Genomic DNA, 21,714 nt, shown 5'->3' on the forward strand with positions numbered 1-21,714 from the left:
TAGCACATAGTGGATTTTTAGTATAATTGAATGATTGACATTAAAAGACCAATTTCTGAATATATCTTATGGTATGTTTTTTGTTTAATACGTGATCAATATTAGTGACATGAACAATATCATGGAGATGGTACTTTGTGGCTCTTTTGGGAAGTTTATTGGTGTTTTCATCTGTCTACAATGAGAACTGAGAACTGAGCTTTGTTGGTTAGCCTAATGCACCCTCGTCTGAATTTCAAATGTTGAAACTGTCATCTCTGCCATTATAAGAAAACCAACAGATAACAAACATACAAAATTACAGAACTTTGTTTTTAGTGAGACTCTTAGTTTACTTAAGAGGAATGTTTTTGTAAATGCAGTGTTTTTTCTGTTTACAGCCATCTCAATCAGTGACCACACTGCCCTTGCTCAATTCTGCAAAGAGGAGAAAATTGAATTCGTAGTTGTTGGACCAGAAGCACCTCTGGCTGCTGGTAAAGTTTGTTTCTGTTTATTGTTGCAGTACATTCAGTGCAAACAGGAGCTTAGGGATCATCTAATCCAATTTAGTTTACAGATGAGAATTTGTAATATTATATTGGAAAAAGAACTTTCACTCTCGAAATTTATGGAGTCTAGATTTTTTTCCCCAAGCATCAATTATATGATGAGTTAGAGATCAAATTTGCAGCCATGGAAAACATTTTATATGTCTTTATTCTGCTGTATTCTGGTGTGTGTTTAATAATCCATATATGCAAATATAACAACTTTTGATAGATTTGAATAACGTTAGTAGCATTTTATGTCTATCCAGTAGACAACATGAAAAAGTTAGTTATCCTCTGCCACCAGTCATCTGCCTTGTCTAGATGTAGATATAGTCTGATACTAATTCATCTTCAGGCTGAAAAGTTCCTGGGGAGACCTTGGTTCACCTAAGGCTACTGTTTTCATCCATAGGGATTGTTGGGAACCTGACGTCTGCAGGAGTGCGATGCTTTGGCCCAACAGCAGAAGCGGCTCAGTTAGAGTCCAGCAAAAGGTTTGCCAAAGAGTTTATGGACAGACATGGAATCCCAACTGCGCAATGGAAGGCTTTCACCAAACCTGAAGAGGCCTGCAGCTTCATTATGAGGTAGGTAGATGGTTGCCTGTGAAGGACAGTTGTTTAGTTGTGATATTTAAATACACAGGTCAATGGCCAGGTGCGGTGGCTCACTGTAATCCTAGCACTTTGGGAGGCCGAGGCAGCTGAATCACTTGAGCTCAGGAGTTAGAGACCAACCTGGGTAACATGGTAAAACCCTGTCTCTACAAAAAATACAGAAAAAAAAATAGCCAGGCATGGTGGTGTGCACCTGTAGTCCCAGCTACTCTAAAGGCCAAAGTGGGAGGATCACTTCAACCCAGGAGGCGGAGGCTGCACTGAGCCAGGATTGCGCCACTCCACTGCAGCCTGGGTGACAGAGTGAGAGCCTGTCTCAAAAAAATTAAATAAATATACAGGTTACTTCTGTGTTGAAAATGTAATGCTAGGTCCTTACGCTGTCACAAGATTATGGTAAAATAATTATGGAAAAAGTTTTCTCAATAAATATTATGTGGGTTATCTTTTTCCAGAACCAAAATAAAATAGGATTCTATGCATATAGAGTTTATACAATCTTGTGGCCTTGCAGGAAGGTGACATGTTTAATAAAATCTGAGTAGCTCCTCGGGGGTAAAATACACTTGGTTCTGCAGTTTTGCTCTCTTTTCACAGCCATGTTTTTGGTTTTTGGGTCCCCGCCCCCACCATCCCCCCAGTCTGAGACGGGGTCTCTTTCTGTCACCCAGGCTGGAGTGCAGTGGTGTGATCTTGGCTCACTGCGACCTCTGCCTCCTGGACTCAAGCAATCCTCCCACCTCTGTCTCACAAGTAGCTGGGACAATGGGCACACACCACCACTCCCAGCTAGTTTTTGTATTTTTTATAGAAGGCTGAGTTTTACCATGTTGCCCAGGCTGGTCTCAAACTCTAGAGCTCAAGAGATCCACGTCCCTCTGACACCCAAAGTGCTGGGATTACAGGCGTGAGCCATCACACTAGGCCTCACAGCCAGATTGACAAACATGGTGGCATCTTACAACATAAAGAACATTGATTTTTTTTTTATCATAAATAATTAACCAGAGTGAGTAATCATCACTTGGTCATCTGCCACCACTATTGCAATTTTAGATTTCAAAATTAAGCATCCTTTGTTCTCTACTACGTGGAAAGCATTGAGCAATTAATGAGTGTTAGTAGACACATGCCTTTGCCCTTTTTTTGTTGACATTTCTGCTACCTGGTATGTTTTCCTTTCAGTTGTATCAGTTTCATTTTTTTCCATTCATATCCTACAGAGTTTCTTAAACACTGAATATTATCATTTCCTAGTAGCCAGATGCCTTGAGCAAGTAACAGTTTTGTTACTTACTTTGGGTAAGTCTCCTTCCAGACCCCCAGGCCCACTTGATAATTTAGTATGTGTACTCCCAGAAATGGTCTGTGTATGCTTGTTGTTATATAGCTGCATTTTCTACTTGAATGAGAGTACTGTTTGCTACTTTGTATCTTAGAAATTATACCATATGTACTCTATACACCTATTCTTCAAAGATATTGCCTATATAATCTCATGATAAATGAAAAAAGCAAAGTTATAGGTACTGTATGATTACAACTATAAAGAAATATGTAGGGGAAAACATCCTGGTGGGAAGTACATCAAAATGTGTTGGAATGATAAGTAATTTTTTTCATTCTGCTTTTCAGTCATTGCTATAGCGTATCGTTACAAAATCCCACAGCATTTTAAAATCTTGAGTTGTAGTAGTTTGTCGGATGTTGAAGATTACTCTGTCTTTACAGTGCAGACTTCCCTGCTTTGGTTGTGAAGGCCAGTGGTCTTGCGGCTGGAAAAGGGGTGATTGTTGCAAAGAGCAAAGAAGAGGCCTGCAAAGCTGTACAAGAGATCATGCAGGTAGGCTGAGTCTTTTGAAAAAATTTACCTTTCTATTCATACTGAATAAATACCCTTTTAAGTTTAAAAAAGGTTCCTCACAATAAGGAAAATCTATTTTGCAAACACATGGGTAAGTTATTTTTTATAATTCCATATGTTAAAATCCATCTCTACAAAATAGTTATTACAGATTTACATGGTAAACTAAACCATGATTGTATTATTTTGAAGTAAATCGTAACATCCTTTGTTGTCTGCCACTGAAAGAAAATCCTCAGACTCTAAAACATATAAATAAATTATGTCCATCCGTGAGGACAAAAGTATTTGTCCCATGTGTCCCGGGTCTAAGAGAAGTAAATTAATGAATGAATATGCTTTGTCTTTCGTGATCGATCTTTGTTGTTGTGGGTTTTCTGTCCTTGTAGAAATCTACTTTCACAGGCATTCTTTAGTATAGTTATTACAGCCAAACATGTATAATTATAATCGGAAGTGAGGATTAAGTGGTGATAATGAAAACATCTGTTTTTCCCATACGTTATTTGAAACTGGATCACCAAATCTTCAGGAGAATATTAGAGATATGTTTATTCCATCTATACCAGTGTTTGCTACACTATTGCCACATTAAAAATAGGAAACATTTATATGTTCCCTTTGAGTCTTTCTGAAAGGGAAAGAAAAATTGCAGTACTCACTGGTTCATAATACAAATGCTGGATAATGCTAAAAAGTCAACTAAGTAAATATTGAAAACTTACCAAACCTCTTTTTTTTAAAAAAAAAAAAAAAAACTTACAATCAGGAGAAAGCCTTTGGGGCAGCCGGAGAAACAATTGTCATTGAAGAACTTCTTGACGGAGAAGAAGTGTCTGTATGTATATCCATCTTTTTGGCTTTTATAGTGTGTAAGAAGCTGTCATCTGACCTATGTACCCCAGAAAAGACTTGATATACTCTGGTTGCTTCATCTAGAAACGTAAACCCAGCAGTTACAAAGGAATTTGTATACCTTTATTGTTGGGGGGTGCAAATGAAAAAAGAATTGATCCTCTGTTAGTCATCCCTAGTGTGTTAGTGGGGCACTTGGACTTATATCACACATTATTGAGGTTCTGAATTAATTCAAACATTCATGCTTTTTCTTTCACATACAGTTTATTGCAAAGTAAATAAAGTCACCTTAAACCAAGTTTTAATGCCTGGAAACTTAAAGTGGGGAAAAGGTTGAAATCTTTTACTTTGAGAGTAGCTTGGTTTTTTTCTGACTTACCTCAAAAATTACAAATCCTTCAGAAGTTGAGTACATTGTGATTCTTGATGTATGTAGCTTAATGTTATTGATGTTTTAGTTCATTTTTCTGTTTAAAAAAAAAACTTTTCCTCAAAGAACTAAGGGACATATAGTTTGCGTTACTAAATTTCTTTTTTTACTTTTTCACAGTTAACATAAATGGACTATTTTGTTTTCTTTATAGTGTCTGTGCTTCACTGATGGCAAGACTGTGGCCCCCATGCCACCGGCGCAGGACCATAAGCGATTACTGGAGGGAGATGGCGGCCCTAACACAGGGGGAATGGGAGCCTATTGTCCGGCCCCTCAGGTACTTCCTGAAGACTCTGCTGAAGTCTTGTAGTAGTTTGATTTTCTCAGAGAACTCTTAGATGATACTTTATATTTTGTTTTGTTTTCTGTTTGTTTGTTGCTATAAATTGTTACTAATCAGCAATTAAATGAAGAGTATCTTTTCTGGTCTCTAAAAATAACTTTTCCTAAAAGCCTTTTTTGAAGAACCAAAATAAACCAATCTGTAGTGTGGATTGAATAGATCCTCCTATTCCCTCCTCTCTACACCCAATTTTTAACACATGGGAGCCTGTTGTGGTCTTGGATTCATCTTTGGATATCCGTGGTTCAGCACAAAAGTGTTGTCTGTGTGTATCTGTGTGTGTGTGATGTGAATTGAGAACCAAGTCAGATCAGAATTTGTTCTCATCTTTCTACTTCATAACAGAGAACACGTTTCCAAACAATTTCTGCACAGTTTTTGTTTTTGTTTTTTGAGACGGAGTGTCACTCTGTCACCAGGCTGGAGTGCAATGGAGAGATCTTGGCTCACTACACCCTCCACCTCCCGGATTCAAGCAATTCTCCTGCCTCAGGCTCCCGAGTAGCTGGGACTACAGGCGCACACCACCACGCCAGGCTAATTTTTGTATTTTTAGTAAAGGTGGGGTTTCACCATGTTGGCCAGTGTATGGTCTCGATCTCTTGACCTTGTGATCTGCCTGCCTCGGCCTCCCAAAGTGCTGGGATTACAGGCGTGAGCCACCACGCCTGGCCTTCTACACAGTTTTTATTAGGAATTTCTGTTGTTGGCATATATTACCAGTAGGTTAGCAATCCAGAAACTCATCTGTTCTTTTCATTGATGATACTCATAATTGTTTGTGCTAATATAGTGCCCCTTTACATATTTTTCTTGCTTAAAAGATTAAAAATAGGCTGGGCATGGTGGCTCACACCTGTAATCGCAGCACTTTGGGAGGCCGAGGCAGGTGGATCACCTGAGGTCAGGAGTTTGAGACCAGCCTGACCAACATGGAGAAACCCCGTCCCTACTGAAAATACAGAAATTAGCCAGGCACGTTGGCACATGCCTATAGTCCCAGGTACTCAGGAGGCTAAGGCAGGAGAATCACTTGAACCCAGGAGGCGGAGGTTGTGGTGAGCCAAGATTGCGCCATTGCACTCCAACCTGGACAATAAGAGCAAAACTCCACCTCAAAAAAAGAAAGATTAAAAATAAACTTCATTTTTTTTTTTTAAAGACTTCATAAGTATAGGCCAGCCAGGCATGGTGGTTCACACCTGTAATCCCAACACTTGTATTAAAACTACCATTTGGTAATAGTGGATTCTAGGAACTATCTCGGGGTCTAATTTTTACAATTATTTTCATAAGTCCAGATTCTTAACCTATATAGGCTTATGAAATATGCAGCATATACTGGGAAAGATACAAAGAAGCCTTAGGGTAGGAGAGAACTTCTTTCATTTCTGTTAGGTTTTGGGAAATTATTTTTGGCTAGTTCTTTTAAAGGTGTGTGTTCTTGAAAATCATAAAGCTAAAATACCTACTTGATGTCATTGTGAAGGTTGAGAAAGTTTAAATCTTTCAAGTTCAAAGTGCTCAGCCTGTTTCAGGTAGTAAAAAAATCAGTTATCCTCATCATCCCCTTCTGTTGTCCCATGTAATACCTCTTAGACTTTTTAAGTTACCTGTTACATTTAAGTGTTTCTGCATGTTCTCCAGGTTTCTAATGATCTATTACTAAAAATTAAAGATACTGTTCTTCAGAGGACAGTGGATGGCATGCAGCAAGAGGGTACTCCATATACAGGTAGGCCCACTCACGTTACTATGGAAGCCACCTATAGAGTAACTTTGCACTTTTGATAAAACTTACTTTCCATTCTCTTTTTTTCACCAGTTTTTAATGGACCATTTTTTTAATGTTTATGGTTTTTCCTAAACTTTGATTATTAGAAGTTTATGTAGTAGATTTTATATTTGTAATACAGTGTCTTCATTATCGATTTTCTTTCTCTCTCTCTTTTTTTTTTTTTTTTTTAATGAAGGTATTCTCTATGCTGGAATAATGCTGACCAAGGATGGCCCAAAAGTTCTAGAGTTTAACTGCCGTTTTGGTGATCCAGAGTGCCAAGTGGGTAAAAATATCAAAGTATTACTTAGTAGAAGATATGTGTTATTTTAATCTTGGAATTTATCAGCCTGGAAGTAATTACCTTTGGGAAGTTCGTGCAAGTTCTGCTAGTACCCCAGTGAATACAATGTTTAAGGAAAACTAACATTTATCTCACCTGCCATGTGGATTATGTTTTTCCAGGTAATCCTCCCACTTCTTAAAAGTGATCTTTATGAAGTGATTCAGTCCACCTTAGATGGACTGCTCTGCACATCTCTGCCTGTTTGGCTAGAAAACCACACAGCCCTAACTGTTGTCATGGCAAGTAAAGGTTATCCTGGAGACTACACCAAGGGTGTAGAAATAACAGGTGAGTGTCAGGGAGCAAGAGGTTGGAGTACAATGTGACAAGTGCCAGCACCACAGCAGATCTCCCTCCCACACTAAGGCTTGCTCTTGATAAGAGTGTGAAGCCATCAGAAACCTTTCAGAGGGTCCTAACCTAACCATGTTGCTTATTGGATATGTGTATTCAAATATCCACAATTACTATATTCAAAGAACCGTTGATTTCCCTTCCTGTGCAAGGAAGACATAAGTGGCAGAACCATATCTCCAGAGTGTCACCCAGTGCAGCCTTCCACCTGCCTAGAGCCAGGGTAATAATGAGATTCTCTGAGAGTCAGAGGGACATTAGTGCAAAGTATATCAATAAGATACATTTTGGAGATTAGGACTCTGAATTATCACAAATGCATACAGTCTTGTGTGGTTTGACACCCAGTTTACAGTGCACCCCATAGTCACTTGGATGGTAAAATTCAAACAGTTTCAGTTTGTCCTTTTTTTTTTTTTTTTCTCTTTATAGTAGGTGAAAAATCTCGTTAAATGATGTTAAATCTAAGGTCCAGTGCCGTAAGTCCAAAGGCAGACCTCTGTAACCCCTAGCAGGCTATAGTTTGGCCACTCTCAGTGCTCCAGTAGTGTATTTAGGGGCTTCCTTTTTTTTTTTTTTTTTTTTTTTGAGATGGACTCTAACTCTGTCGCCTAGTCTAGAGTGCAGTGGTACGCTCGGCTCACTGTAACCTCCCCTTGGGTTCAAGTGATTCTTCTGGCTCAGACTCCCAGGTAACTGGATTACAGGTGTGCACCACCAGGCCCAGCTAATTTCTGTATTTTTAGTAGAGATGGGGTTTCACCATGTTGGCCTGGCTGGTCTTGAACTCCTGACCTCAAGTGATCCGCTCACCTCGTCCTCCCAAAGTGTTGGAATTACAGGCGTGAGCCACCGTGCCCAGCCTCCAATAGTGTATTTAATTCAACAACCCCATAAACTGTCTTGCCCAGACACCAAGTCCATTGCCTTATGAATCCCACGCATGGCAGCTAGGCAGTTAGGAACTGATTGCTTTTGAATATGGACAAAGAAAGAAATGGGCCAGAACCAAGATCCCTTGCATTGGTGAAATTTCCCTAAGATTGAAATAACAAGTGTGTAATAGTTGTACCAGAGCAATATTGAGTTTTACTGATACTGGCAGGCAGAGTAGCCATTCAGAATCACTAAATGGCTTTCTGTTGTAAAAACACTCACGGAAGATGTATATTAACAAACTACCAAATAGGACGCCGAGAAGAGAAATAGAGATGGAAAAAGAAGACCACCGGGAGATAAAAGAATGTTTTTCTAAAAATTAAGAAAAAGTGTTATCTTTATATAAACTGTCCCCTTTGGCCACTTTAGAATTTAGAATACATAGTCTAATAATATTTTAAGTATAAAGCTGTATCTGAGAGCTTAAAATAATTCAAAATACAATGAAGCGGTAGGAATTTGGGGCTGACCCCAAAACTTAAGCCGAGTTTGTCTTAAAATGGTACAAGTGTTATATTACTGAAAAGATTACTTATGTTTTGCATTTTACTGATCATATTGGTTATATTTAAAAGAAAGAAACTTAAATCTCATGGTCTGGTTAAAAAAAAAATTGAAAAAGAAAAAAGAAGCAGCTTTAATTGAATAACTATGATGAAAACAAGTTCCTTTACAGGCCAGGCACTGTGGCTCACACCTATAATCCTAGCACTTCAGGAGGCTGAAGCGGGCGGATCACTTGAGGTCAGGAGTTCGAGACCAGCGTGGCCAACATGGTGAAACCCTGTCTCTACTAAAAATACAAAAACAATTAGCCAAGTATAGTGGTGCATGCATGTAATCCTAGCTACTCAGGAGGCTGAGGTGACAGGATGGCTTGAACCCAGGAGGTAGAGGTTGCAGTGAGCTGAGATCGCACCACTGCACACTCCAGCCTGGGTGACAGAGCATCTCTCAAAAAGAAAAGGAAGTTCTCTTAGTCTTAAGGAAAAGATTAATGTGATCAGATGCAGGATTTTTCTTTCTTCCTCATTAAACAATTGTTTTTATAATGAGATTTACGATAACACGAGAATTTAGGTTGTCATCCTAAAATAGCAGACAGTTCTTAGGAGAAAGATCTATTTACTATTATATTGCATTAAGACCTGTCAGGGCCGGGCGCAGTAGCTCACGCCTATAATCCCAGCACTTTGGGAGGCCAAGGCAGGCAGATCAGAAGGTCAAAAGATTGAGACCATCCTGGCCAACATTTTGAAACCCCGTCTCTACTAAAAATACAAAAAGTATCTGGGCACGGTGGTGCATGCCTGTAGTCCCAGCTACTCATGAGGCTGAGGAAGAATTGCTTGAACCCAGGAGGCAGAGGTTTGCAGTGAGATCGCGCCAGTGCATTCCAGCCTGGCAACAGAATGAGACTCAGTCTCAAAAAATAAAAGAAGACCTGTCTGATAGGGAAGGTTCTTTTAAGTGAGATAAAGATCCTTAATTTTTAATTTTTATGTATTTATTTATTTTGAGACAGGGTCTCACTCTATTGCTGCGTTTGGAGCAGTGGTGCGATCACACCTCACTGCAGCCTCAAACTCCCAAATTCAAGTGATCCACCTCAGCCGGTGTGTGCCACCACACTTGGCTATTATTTATTTATGTATGTATGTATGTAGAGGCAAGGTCTTGCTCTGTTGCCCAGGCTGGTCTCGAACTCATGGACTCAAGCAATCCTTGCCTCAGCCTCCCAAAGTGCTGGGATTAGAGGCCTGAGCCACCGTACCTAGTCAAGTTTTAGAAAAGAGAAAAAACTTGTGGAAATTATAAATCACTTCACAGTGTGAAGTACCGTTGCTATTTCAAATCATATGTCAAATATGCTCTCTTCTAGGGTTTTCCGAGGCTCAAGCTCTAGGACTGGAGGTGTTCCACGCAGGCACTGCCCTTAAAAATGGCAAAGTAGTAACTCATGGGGGTAGAGTTCTTGCAGTCACAGCCATCCGGGAAAATCTCGTATCAGCTCTCGAGGAAGCCAAGAAAGGACTAGCAGCTATAAAGTTTGAGGGAGCAATTTATAGGAAAGACATTGGCTTTCGTGCCATAGCTTTCCTCCAGCAGCCCAGGTAAAACTCTAAGCAAGTTAGCTGTAGTGCCATTTCAGAAACTGGCCTAAATGGCTATGTAGAACACTTCATTGACTGTATAATAAGTCATTCAGTATTCTTTTCTCTCTATGGGACTGATACGATCTTGGTTTGTATTTTGTTTGAATCAAAACTGGTTATAGCAATATTCAAATTAAATGGGAAAAACTTCATGATAGCTTGAGTTTGGAAAGTTTAGCAAAATCACAGTGGTACTGATTTTTATTTATTTTGTATTTTTTTAATTTTTTTTTAACTTTTTGAGACAGGGTCTCCCTCTGTCGCCCAAGTTCTCATGCCTCAGCCTCCCAAGTAGCTGGGACTGCAGGCGCAGGCCACCACACCTGGCTAATTTTTTTGTATTTTTTGTAGAGATGAGGTTTCACCATGCTGCCAAGGCTAGTCTCAAACTTCTGGGCTCAAGTGATCCTCCTGCTTTGGCCTCCCAAAATGCTGGGATTATAGGCATGAGCCACTGCACTTGGCCTGATACTGATGTTTATTCCTTGCTTTATCACATAGTATTGTATTTGAAACATAGTTCATGGTTTTATCAAAGAACTTGAGATGAGAATATTGGTCATCTAACTTCGCAGTTTGATTTGATTATACTATAAATTTTGACAGTCTCATTTTATCATTGCGTTTGTATCTGTTACTAAAATGTATTTTTTGACCTCTTACTGATGCATTGTTGGTATGTACAAACTGTTGACTTGTAAAATCAATAAAGTCTTAGTTGGAAATGGGTATTTTGATTTCTTTCTTTCTTTCTTTTTTTTTTTTTTTGGAGACAGAGTTTTGCTCTTGTCACCCAGGTTGGAGTGCAGTGGCGTGATCTCGGCTCACCGCAACCTCCACCTCCCGGGTTCAAGTGATTGCCCTGCCTCAGCCTCCCGAGTAGCTGGGATTACAGGTGCCTGCCACCGTGCCCAGGTAATTTTTGTGATTTTGGTAGAGATGGGGTTTCACCTTGTTGGCCGGGCTGGTCTCGAACTCCTGACCTCGAGTGATCCCTGCCTCAGCCTCCCAAAGTACTGGGATTAACAGGCGTGAGCCACTGCACGTGGCCTGATTTCTTAAAAATATATCACATTTACTATTGTTCATGAAGTTCATTTACGGATAATGAATAAATTTTAAGACAAAATTTTTTACCAACTTAATTCAAGCTATACTGTTACCAAGAGGCAGATACTGTAAAGTTTAAACATTTTCCAAGAATCGAGAACATTAAAATGCCATGCTAAAAATTTATTTTTCATTTAAAAATGACTAGAGTCCATTGAAATGACCTGTTTGAAGGGACTGCAATCTCAATTCTAGTCTGAATTATTTAAGTTATAAAGATGAAAAAATTGAAATGCCACAGTGTTAGTTGCTACCGGAGAAAAAGTTTTTTAAAATCAGTCTTTGTTTCCTATCTGAGAGTGACCCTGGGCTGCTGTCTTTATTTGAGTTAACTGCCAATACACTCAACTGTATTCTGGCACCTTGTTTTTTTAATTATTTTTTATTTTATTTTGTATGCTTTTTAAAAAGACACTTCTATAAAAGCAAGCCAGCTTGTTTTTAATAAAACACATATTTATTCATGTATCACTGCATCCCAGCAGGCCAGAGTTCTCATTTTTGCAAGTCAAGACTACAAAATCTGCAGTGTCATTCACAGATTTGATCTCTAAATGTGCTGCTCCAACTTGTAGGTCCTATACAGAAGGAAATGTGATGCACTGAATATCTTTGCCTGGTTTTGCTTTTGTCATAGTGTTTCTTACTGTCCTCAGCTATTAGGAAACAGATACAGTTATATATTATTGCAATTAAGAACTCAGTTTATTTAGGGATACTTGTGTACAGTTTTTACAAACCTGATTTTCATTTTTTTGACTTGATTAGGCATTCCTCTTGTTCATACCAAAAGTAAACTGAGAAAAGTTGTAGCAAAATATCAGTATGTCTACTTTTAAATAGATGGTTGCTAGGGTCTGGGGGTAGTGGGGAATGGGGAGTTATTTAATTGGGACAGAGGTTCAGTTTTACAAGATAAAGGGTTATGGAGATGGATGATGGGGCTGGGTGCATAACATTATCATTGTATTCAATACCATTGAACTTAAAAATGGTTAAGATGCTGAACTTTATGTTGTGTATATTTTACCTTAATAAAAAAATAGTTTAAATCAGTATATTTAGCAGCCTGTGAGAAGTACTTCTGGAAGAAATAGGTGATTGAGTTAGAATAGCGGTTCTTGGGGATGATGTAATCAAATCAGCTGGGGAGATTGTTCAAACTCGTTTCAATTCCCAGAGCCTGCCCTAGACCAGTTAAATCAGAATCTGTATAGATGTGGGCCCAAGCACTGACTTTTAAAAATTTTAAGCACTTTAGGGGATGTGAAAATCACTGGGGATACCTTCTGCTTTAAATAATATTTTAAGATTAAAATAATTTTCCCTGGTGTTTAGGTGATGACTTGTTTTTAATTCTTTAGGGGTTTGACTTACAAGGAATCTGGAGTAGACATTGCAGCTGGAAATACTCTGGTCAAGAAAATTCAGCCTTTAGCAGAAGCCACTTCCAGATCAGGTCAGTGATCCTATACTTTGCTAATTCATTAACGTTGATATACATTGTGAATGGATTTGGGTTTTATATTTAACAGGAATTTTTCCAAAGTAATATTTGGTTACTGTAAGTTTTGCCACGCTTAAGCCAAACCCAGTCTTCTGCTTTCTTATCTTTAATATTAAGGAAAGTGTTTATCATCTGTGATGTTAAAGTCAAAAGAATATGTATGCTCCTTTACTCTTTTTTTTTTTTTTTTTTTTGAGATGGAGTCTTGCTGTCTCTCCCAGGCTGGAGTGCAATGGCACCATCTCGGTTCACTGCAACTTCTACCTCCTGATTTCAAGCGATTCTCCCTCCTCAGCCTCCCGAGTAGCTGGGATTATAGGCACCCACCATCATGCCTGGCTAATTTTTGTATTTTTGTAGAGACATGATTTCACCATGTTAGCCAAGCTGGTTTTGAACTCCTGACCTCAGGCGATCCACCCACCTCAGCCTCCCAAAGTGCTGGGATTACAAGCGTGAGCCACCACATTTGGCTGGTCCTTTACTATTTAATTACTGTCTTAATCAATTCTTTGAGCACATGGTGCAGTCTCTCATGCTCAGGAAGGGCATCTCTTGTTTCAGCCATTCTTATGAAGAAGTGGTATGTTTATATGTTATATAAACATTAATATATTGTATGTATGTTATATAAACATATTAACATATTAACATATTGTATGTTAATATGTTTAACCTATTAACATGTTACATATTAATTAAATGATTACATTCTCCCAGTTGATTTGATTATGTCATTTCTGAGAACAGCTGTTTCAATCATCTATTTCTTCCAGAAGTATGTCTCAGGCTGCTAAATATACTGATTTTTTTAAACTAGTAGACATTTAAATCATTACACGTTTAATCTATTAAAATGTAGCAAGTAATTAATTTCCTCTCCAACAGGCTGTAAAGTTGATCTTGGAGGTTTTGCTGGTCTTTTTGATTTAAAAGCAGCTGGTTTCAAAGATCCCCTTCTGGCCTCTGGAACAGATGGCGTTGGAACTAAACTAAAGGTAATCAGACACCTTTGTGAATAAAGGCCTTTTATGAAAGATAAGAGGAAGTTTACTGTATGTCAAATATATATTTTTCTTCTCTTGACATAATATGAGCTAAAAAGGACCATACCAAATAACCATGTAAAATGGCTAAAATATCTGCACATTTCTAATAACAAATTATTATTTAGATTATATTTGGATGGAAAGGTACTTTAGAGGATAAAGGGATACTTTTAGACCAAGCAGCTTGTCAGAATTTCGTGTTCTTTTGTTTTTAGGTGTTAAAAGCAGCTAGCCAAATGGATAAGATACAATTTTGAACTTATTCCCTAATGTGGATGTTTATATTGTTCTTATATAGATTGCCCAGCTGTGCAACAAACATGATACCATTGGTCAAGATTTGGTAGCAATGTGTGTTAATGATATTCTGGCACAAGGAGCAGAGCCCCTCTTCTTCCTTGATTACTTTTCCTGTGGAAAACTTGACCTCAGTGTAACTGAAGCTGTTGTTGCTGGAATTGCCAAAGCTTGTGGAAAAGCTGGATGTGCTCTTCTTGGTATGACCGGCCATTTTAATCAATAACATATCTTTCTTATTGTATTTTAGCCCTATGTAAAAATGTGATTGGTGCCAATATAACTAGCACGGGAGACTGTATATCACAAGATGCAGCAAATGAAATATAGGTAAAACTACTTGAATTAAATTTAGAGCCTGCTACCTTCAAAGCCCTCCTCAAGGGTTTGTCCACTAGACCCGTACTCCTAAACTGTCAGGCCTTATCTTTCTTCCCAATTTTTGGCCACCTTTTAACATCCGCATCAGTCTCAGTAGCCTCCTCAACAAACAGGTCTAGGAGTTATTTCCTCCTTATTGGCCTTACGGTAGAGGCAGATGGGTTCCTGGCATTCCGGATCTTAACTAAAGCCAAATTTTCCCATAGAGTGACATGAATAATATATGCCCAAGTTTTATAGAAGTATCTTTAACTATACATGAAATATTTGAGCAAAATGAATCTATAGGTTGATCAAGAAACAAAACAACCACTTTTTTTTATTTAAAAAAAAAAAGGGTCTGTCTCTGTCACCTAGTTTGGAGTGCAGTGGTTCAATCACAGCTCACTGCAGCCTTGACCTCCTGGGTTCAAGGGATCCTCCTGCCTCAGTCTCCCAAGTAGTTGGGAGCTACAGGCATGTGTCACCACACCCAGCTAATTTTTGTACTTTTTGTAGAGATGGGGTTTTGCCATGTTGCCCAGGCTGGTCTTGAATTGCTGGGCTCAAGCTATCTGCCCATCACAGCCTCCCAAAGAAACTGCCTCTTTTATATGACCATTTCAACCAGAAATTGTGCCATCTTGCATCCCCGCATGTGTGCACCTAATCTCAGCTGGTCTACCCAAGACCCCTTGAGCACCACCCTAGTCCTCCACATGACCCTTTTCCACTCTGACAAGATGAAAGAAACAACCAAACTAGAGGCACAATTACGTATTGATGGAAAAGGAACAAAAAGAAGGTGGCTCAGCTACAGCAGATGACAAAAACTTCAGTTCTCCTTAAGAAGTTAAGGGTAAACAATATCTCTGGTATTGAAGAGGTGAGTATGTTTACAAATGAAGGACCAGTGATCCACTTTAACAACCCTCAAATGCTGGTAGCATTTCTCTGGGGCAGTAAACACTTTCACCATTACAGGTGATGCTGAGACAAAGCAGCTGACAGAAATGCTACCAGCATCTTAAACCAGCTTGGTGCAGACAGTCTGACTAGTTTAAGGAGACCTACTGAAGCTCTGCCCAAACAGTCTGTGGATGGAAAAGCACTGCTTGCTACTGGAGGGGATGATGATGATGAAGTTCCAGATCTTGTGAAGAGTTTTGATGAGGCTTCTAAGAATGAGGCAAACTGAATTGAGTCAACTTCTGAAGAAGAAAAAATGTGAAGTAACTAGGAGCTGCTATTCTACATTATGACTGCTTTCTAAAATTGTTTATGGATCTCATAAAATCTAGATCTCTAATATTTTAAGCCCCATTCCCCTTGGACACTGCAGCTCTTTTTAGTTTTTGCTTATATATATATTTTTTTCTTTTTGAGATGGAGTCTCGCTCTGTGGCCCAGGCTGGAGTGCTGTGGCACAATCTCGGCTCACTGCAACCTCCACCTCCCGGGTTCAAGCAGTTCTCCTGCTTCATCCTCCCAAGTAGCTGGGATTACAGGCATAAGCCACCACACCTGGCTAATTTTTGTGTTTTTAGTAGAGACAGGGTTTGGCCATGTTGGCCAGGATAGTCTCGAACTCCTGACCTGATCCACCTGCCTCAGCCTCCCAAAGTGCTGGGATTACAGGTGTGAGCCACCACGCCCAGCCCACAATTTATTCTTTGTAGCTAATTAAGCTAAAGAAGCCTGGGAATAAAGTTTGAAACAAACAAAAATTGCCTTTCAACCACCATTTAGAACACAGTTTCTAATTTGGAGTCTGCCTATACCTTACATCTTGACATGATATAATTGTAAGTAAAATGCTATACTTTTTAAGCTAGGGTATTTGGAGTTGGGCAGTCCTGGTTAAGTCACTTCTTTAAGGCTGTACCATCAGCTGAAAAATGGACTGATTATAAAGATCAAATATATATGAAACAATTTTGAAACTAAACAGCTATAGCATTCATTCTGTGAAAGCAGTGGTGTTTGGAGGCTGCATACATGCTTGCAGAGGTGTTACCTAATCTCACCCTTTGTGGAAACGAGCGCTCTTTCTCCTGAAATCTTGCTTGGTGGAAAGTTCTGTTAGACAGCTGGTAGAGTACATTTTCTTAAATGTTTGCGGTACATAGCCATGTGTTAATTGTTCATGTTAACAGTAGCCTGTGCCACTGTTTCCTAGACAGATTTATAGATACTCTGATTTGTTTGCTCTTGTCTTATCCCACCAGGAGGTGAAACAGCAGAAATGCCTGACATGTATCCCCCTGGAGAGTATGACCTAGCTGGGTTTGCCGTTGGTGCCATGGAGCGAGATCAGAAACTCCCTCACCTGGAAAGAATCACCGAGGGTGATGTTGTTGTTGGAATAGCTTCATCTGGTCTTCATAGCAATGGATTTAGCCTTGTGAGGAAGATCGTGGCAAAATCTTTCCTCCAGTACTCCTCTCCAGCACCTGATGGTTGTGGTGACCAGACTTTAGGTAAACTCCCTCATGTTTAAACTGTCCTGCTTGGACATGTCTGAGGAAGGAAGCATTTAGTGGTTTTAGTCTCTCATTACTTAGAGCTAAAAGGGAGTGAATTACCTTGGTTTGCTACTTGGTCATTATTGTAGAACTGGTGTCATTCTCCAGAGTTGATTTTTATGTTTTGGTTTTCTATTCAAAGGCTAAGTTTTTATCTTCTTTCTTCAACATACAGGGGACTTACTTCTCACGCCAACCAGAATCTACAGCCATTCACTGTTACCTGTCCTACGTTCAGGACATGTCAAAGCGTTTGCCCATATTACTGGTGGAGGATTACTAGAGAACATCCCCAGAGTCCTCCCTGAGAAACTTGGGGTAGATTTAGGTAAGATCACTAAAACAAACTTCTGTTCAGAAAATTGCTAAGGAAAAAAATGCATTGTGCGAGAAAACTATGGGTAGTTAGTGGACACATGATTACACATGGAAAATTCTTAATCATTGGGGGTTTGGGGAGGGAAAAACTCATTGACCCTTTTCTATCTCCTTTTGCTTCATTATCTGTATTTATAAGACATAAAATATTGTCATGTAATTGGTTTACATAAAGTTGAAGTACTCTAAGCAGATCCTCCAAGGGGATTGGTAACTTCAAGCTCTATTAAGGTGGAGCCCTACACACCGGGAAAGGAAATGTTAGCTATTAAGTAATCCATATGCAAGATAAAAGCACCTAAACCAAGGCATAGAGAAGGGAGGCACATTGGAGAATCATTTTATGCTTAGAAGTAAAAAGAAGTCTCAGGTTTCTAGTTAGGCAGGTGAGTAGGTGATAACATCATTAACATAGGAAGAAGAGTAAGTTTGGAGTAGAAGGTTTTTAAATCTTCAGTGTGTTTATTCCAAGGTGACTGTGAGCAGAAGTTGAAGTCAGGCTGAAGATAAATTGGGTGGTTATTTGCACATAGTAATAGTTATAGCCAAGAGAATGAGGGAGACCAAAAGGTTGTTTCTCAAAGTAGAGTGACTGTAAAGAACAGTCCAAAGCAGAGGGTAAACCATGTAAAAGTATTATCATCAAATCAACTTGGATTTTTTCTTTTTTTTTTTTTTTTTCTTTTTTTTTTTTTTTGAGACAGAGTCTCACTCTGTAGCCCAGGCTGGAGCGTAATGGTGCGATCTTGGCTCACTGCAAACTCCACCTCCTGGGCTGAAGCACTTCTCCTGCCTCAGCCTCCCATGTAGCTACGATTACAGGCACCCACCACCACGCCCAGCTAATTTTGTATTTTTAGTAGAGACAGGGTTTCACCTTATTGGCCAGGCTGGTTTCAAATTCCTGGCCTCAAGTGATCCGCCCGTCTCAGCCTCCCAAAGTACTGGGATTACAGGCGTGAGCCACCACGCCCAGCCCCAAAGTAGGATTTTAACGTGACACTGGTCCATAGTGTCAGGTACAGCACAGATATCTAGAATAAGCACTAGAAAAAGACTGGTGTATTTTAGAGTTAGGTCAAAAGGCAGTTTGCTGGACATAGATACCACCCACTAGATTGTTGTGGCAGAGTTGTGGAGACAGTGGGTAGAGATTTCTGTTTGAAGAAACATACTGGTAAAAGGGAAGTGGAATCATTTTATGCATGCAGCAAAAGTGAGGGACAGAGTCCTCCCTCCCTGTGTTTTTGTTTTTGTTTTTGTTTTTGTTTTTGTTTTGTGATGGAGTCTTGCTCTGTCACCAGGCTGGAGTGCAGTGGTGCAATCTCGGCTTACTGCAACCTCCGCCTCCTGGATTCAAGTGATTCTCCTGCCTCAGCCTCCCAAGTAGCTGGGACTACAGGCGCCCACCACCACACCCGGCTGATTTTTGTATTTTTAGTAGAGGCGGGGTTTCACCATGTTGGCCAGGGTGGTCTAGATCTCTTGACCTAATGATCCACCCACCTTGGCCTCCCAAAGTGCTGGGATTACAGGCATGAGCCACTGTGCCTGGCCTCTCCCTTCCTTGTTTTTGTAGAATAAAGTCAGAGAAACTTTTCCAGCTATAGTCAACTAATACACATTGGCTTGAAGGAGTAGAAACTGAGGGAGTTTACATAAAATAACTTCCCTGTGAAGTACTAGTGAAATGAGCAGGCCTGGGATGGAGCTTGAAGAGAGAAGTAGATAAAGCAGTCAAGGTCAAACAGGAATGAGACAGCGAGCAGGACTGAAGGCACAGGTGAAGCTGAAGCTGCTCATGTAGTTTTTCTCCCAGAGTAAAAGCCTGTATATAACCTTGAAGCAAGAACAGAGAAAAATAGATTGGTTAGGTTGATCCAGCTGAAGTAAGCAGGTATTGGGGTCATTCATGGGGGAGAAGCAGTCAGAGAGAGAGGTGAGTAGGTTTGGTGAGCTAACCCAAGAGTCAGAGTATGTGAAGCTCGGAGAGAACTGAAGAGTCAGAGGTAGGTTGTGTGGAAGTGAGGAGATCAGCAAGGGAAGCCGGGAGAGTCGTCCCAGCTGAAGACGGGATTTCAGCCTAGTCAGGGAAGCAAAACAGACAGGCCAGGCCAGGCTGAGTGGGAGTCTCTTCCAGGTCCATGGACTGAGCATAGTAAGGAGTTGAAGGATTCATAGGAGGGTGAAACTAGGGGTTTAAGACCTTCCTTGGGTAGAAATGCTTTCTGATGAGCATATAAAAGAACCTTAATAAGTTTTTCATTCATCATCCTTTTCAAGTAGTTAAAAACAGTGGCCTGCTGATGAATGGGGAAAGGAGCAGGACTGATTTGTGCATTTGCCAGTTTCTGTGGTATAAATACTCCCATCATAGCTGCTTTAAAAATGGCTGTTTAACAGTCTCTACAAGCTGGCTCTAGTACAGCACTAGTTAAAAACAACATAGTAGTCACCTCATTAAGAAACTGAAAGTTGATACAGCCATATTCCTGAAAGCAGTTACATTTTGAGTTACACAAATGTCTGTATTCCAATAAAAGCCATTGCACAACTCCTTGCATCCAGCCTCTAAAGTTTCTTCCAGGAATCATACTTTGACAACAGATTAAGTAAGGGCTTCTGGGGTTTTTTTGTTTGTTTGTTTTTTATTGAGACAGAGTCTCACTCTGTCACCCCAACTGGAGTTCAGTGGTGCGGTCACAGCTCACTATAGCCCCAACGTCCTAGGTTCAAGTGATCCTCCCACCTCAGCCTCCTGAGTAACTGGGACCACAGGTACACGCCACCACACTTGGCTATTTTTTGTATTTTTAGTAGAGACGGGGTTTCACCACAGTGCCCAGGCTGATCTCAAATTCCTTGGCTCAGAGCAATCTGCCCACCTCAGCCTCCCAAAGTGCTGGGATTACTGGCATGAGCTACCACACCAGGCCAGGACTTTTTGACATTAAAATTATAACTTACATTATTCATGAAGTACTTGTTTGTTTATAGAAACTAGACTCTTAGTCTGTCAATGTTTTTTCCTATAAATACTTTGTAAAACTTCACTAAAACAAGATCATAGTTTGGTAATCTGCTACTTGCCCTGCCATTAAATATATCATCACTATCTACCTGTCTTAGTAGCATCATTTTTAATAACAAGTATTCCATTTTATAGATGTACCATTATTTAGTTTTAAGTTGCTATTGACTTTTAACTATTGAAAGCATAGTGAACAATGTAGTTACTAAATCTTCTGAGAGCTCAACTATTAAGAGTGGACATTTCCCAGCTACTATAAATGGAATTGAATCTAAGAGTCATAGACATGTGATTCATTTTTATGTTTATTTTTATTTAATTTTAATTTTAATTTTTGGTTTTTTTTGAGACGGAGTCTCGCCCTGTCACCCAGGCTGGAGTGCAGTAGCGCAATCTCGGCTCACTGCAACCTTCACCTCCTGGGTTCAAGCGATTCTCCTGCCTCAGCCTCCCTAGTAGCTGGGATTACAGATGTGCGTCACCACGCCCAGCTAATTTTTGTATTTTCAGTAGACACGGGGTTTCATCATGTTGGCCAGGCTGGTCTCAAACTTGTGACATTGTGATCCTCTGGCCTCGGCCTCCCAAAGTGCTGAGATTACAGGCGTGAGCCACCGCACCCGGCCTCATTTTTTAAATTGTATCAACTCCAGGCTGGGTGTGGTGATGGCTCACCCCTGTAACTCCAGCACTTTGGGAGGCTGAGGTGGGTGGATCCCCTGAGGTCAGGAGTTCAAGACCAGCCTGGCCAACATGATGAAACCCTGTCTCTACTAAAAATACACACACACACAAAAAGCCAGGTGTGGTGGCACATGCCTATAATCCCAGCTTACTCAGGAGGCTGAGGCATGAGAATAGCTTGAACCCAGGAGGCGGAGGTTGCAGTGAGCCAAGAGATCATGCCATTGCACTCCAGCCTGAACGACAGAGAGAGACTCTGTCTCAAAAAAAAAAAAAAAATTTATCAACTCCAAAGTATTAAAAAACTGATCATCAGCTGAGCATGATGGCTCATGCCTATAATCCCAGCACTTTGGGAGGCTGAGGCAGAAGAATTACATGAGCCCAGGAGGTCTAGACTGGGCAACATGGTAAGACCCTGTCTCTACAAAAAAAGTTTTTTAAATAGCCAAGCATGGTGTCACATGCCTATAGTCCCAGCTACTCAGAAGGCTGAAGTGAGAGGATCACTTGAGCCTGGGAGATCGAGTGAGGCGTGTTCATGCCACTGCAC

The 21,714-nt window shown here is 40.1% G+C and overlaps 1 protein-coding gene across 6 annotated transcripts in view; it reads left to right on the forward strand.

Moving 5' to 3' along the window:
- Positions 1 to 21,714, forward strand: part of GART (phosphoribosylglycinamide formyltransferase, phosphoribosylglycinamide synthetase, phosphoribosylaminoimidazole synthetase) — a 38,197-nt gene that overhangs the window by 7,282 nt on the left and 9,201 nt on the right. For all 6 annotated transcript variants that reach the window (XM_025379973.1, XM_025379978.1, XM_025379977.1 and 3 more), the window contains exons 3-16: positions 381 to 476; positions 946 to 1,120; positions 2,882 to 2,993; positions 3,784 to 3,852; positions 4,457 to 4,582; positions 6,296 to 6,383; positions 6,622 to 6,707; positions 6,891 to 7,059; positions 9,947 to 10,178; positions 12,695 to 12,789; positions 13,726 to 13,835; positions 14,185 to 14,383; positions 16,772 to 17,023; positions 17,244 to 17,396. In XM_025379973.1, coding sequence (XP_025235758.1) covers positions 381 to 476; positions 946 to 1,120; positions 2,882 to 2,993; positions 3,784 to 3,852; positions 4,457 to 4,582; positions 6,296 to 6,383; positions 6,622 to 6,707; positions 6,891 to 7,059; positions 9,947 to 10,178; positions 12,695 to 12,789; positions 13,726 to 13,835; positions 14,185 to 14,383; positions 16,772 to 17,023; positions 17,244 to 17,396 — 1,962 coding nt within the window. The remainder of the gene's footprint in view (positions 1 to 380; positions 477 to 945; positions 1,121 to 2,881; positions 2,994 to 3,783; positions 3,853 to 4,456; positions 4,583 to 6,295; positions 6,384 to 6,621; positions 6,708 to 6,890; positions 7,060 to 9,946; positions 10,179 to 12,694; positions 12,790 to 13,725; positions 13,836 to 14,184; positions 14,384 to 16,771; positions 17,024 to 17,243; positions 17,397 to 21,714) is intronic.

Source organism: Theropithecus gelada, chromosome 3 (genome assembly GCF_003255815.1).
Source record: "Theropithecus gelada isolate Dixy chromosome 3, Tgel_1.0, whole genome shotgun sequence".
Lineage (NCBI taxonomy): Eukaryota > Metazoa > Chordata > Mammalia > Primates > Cercopithecidae > Theropithecus > Theropithecus gelada.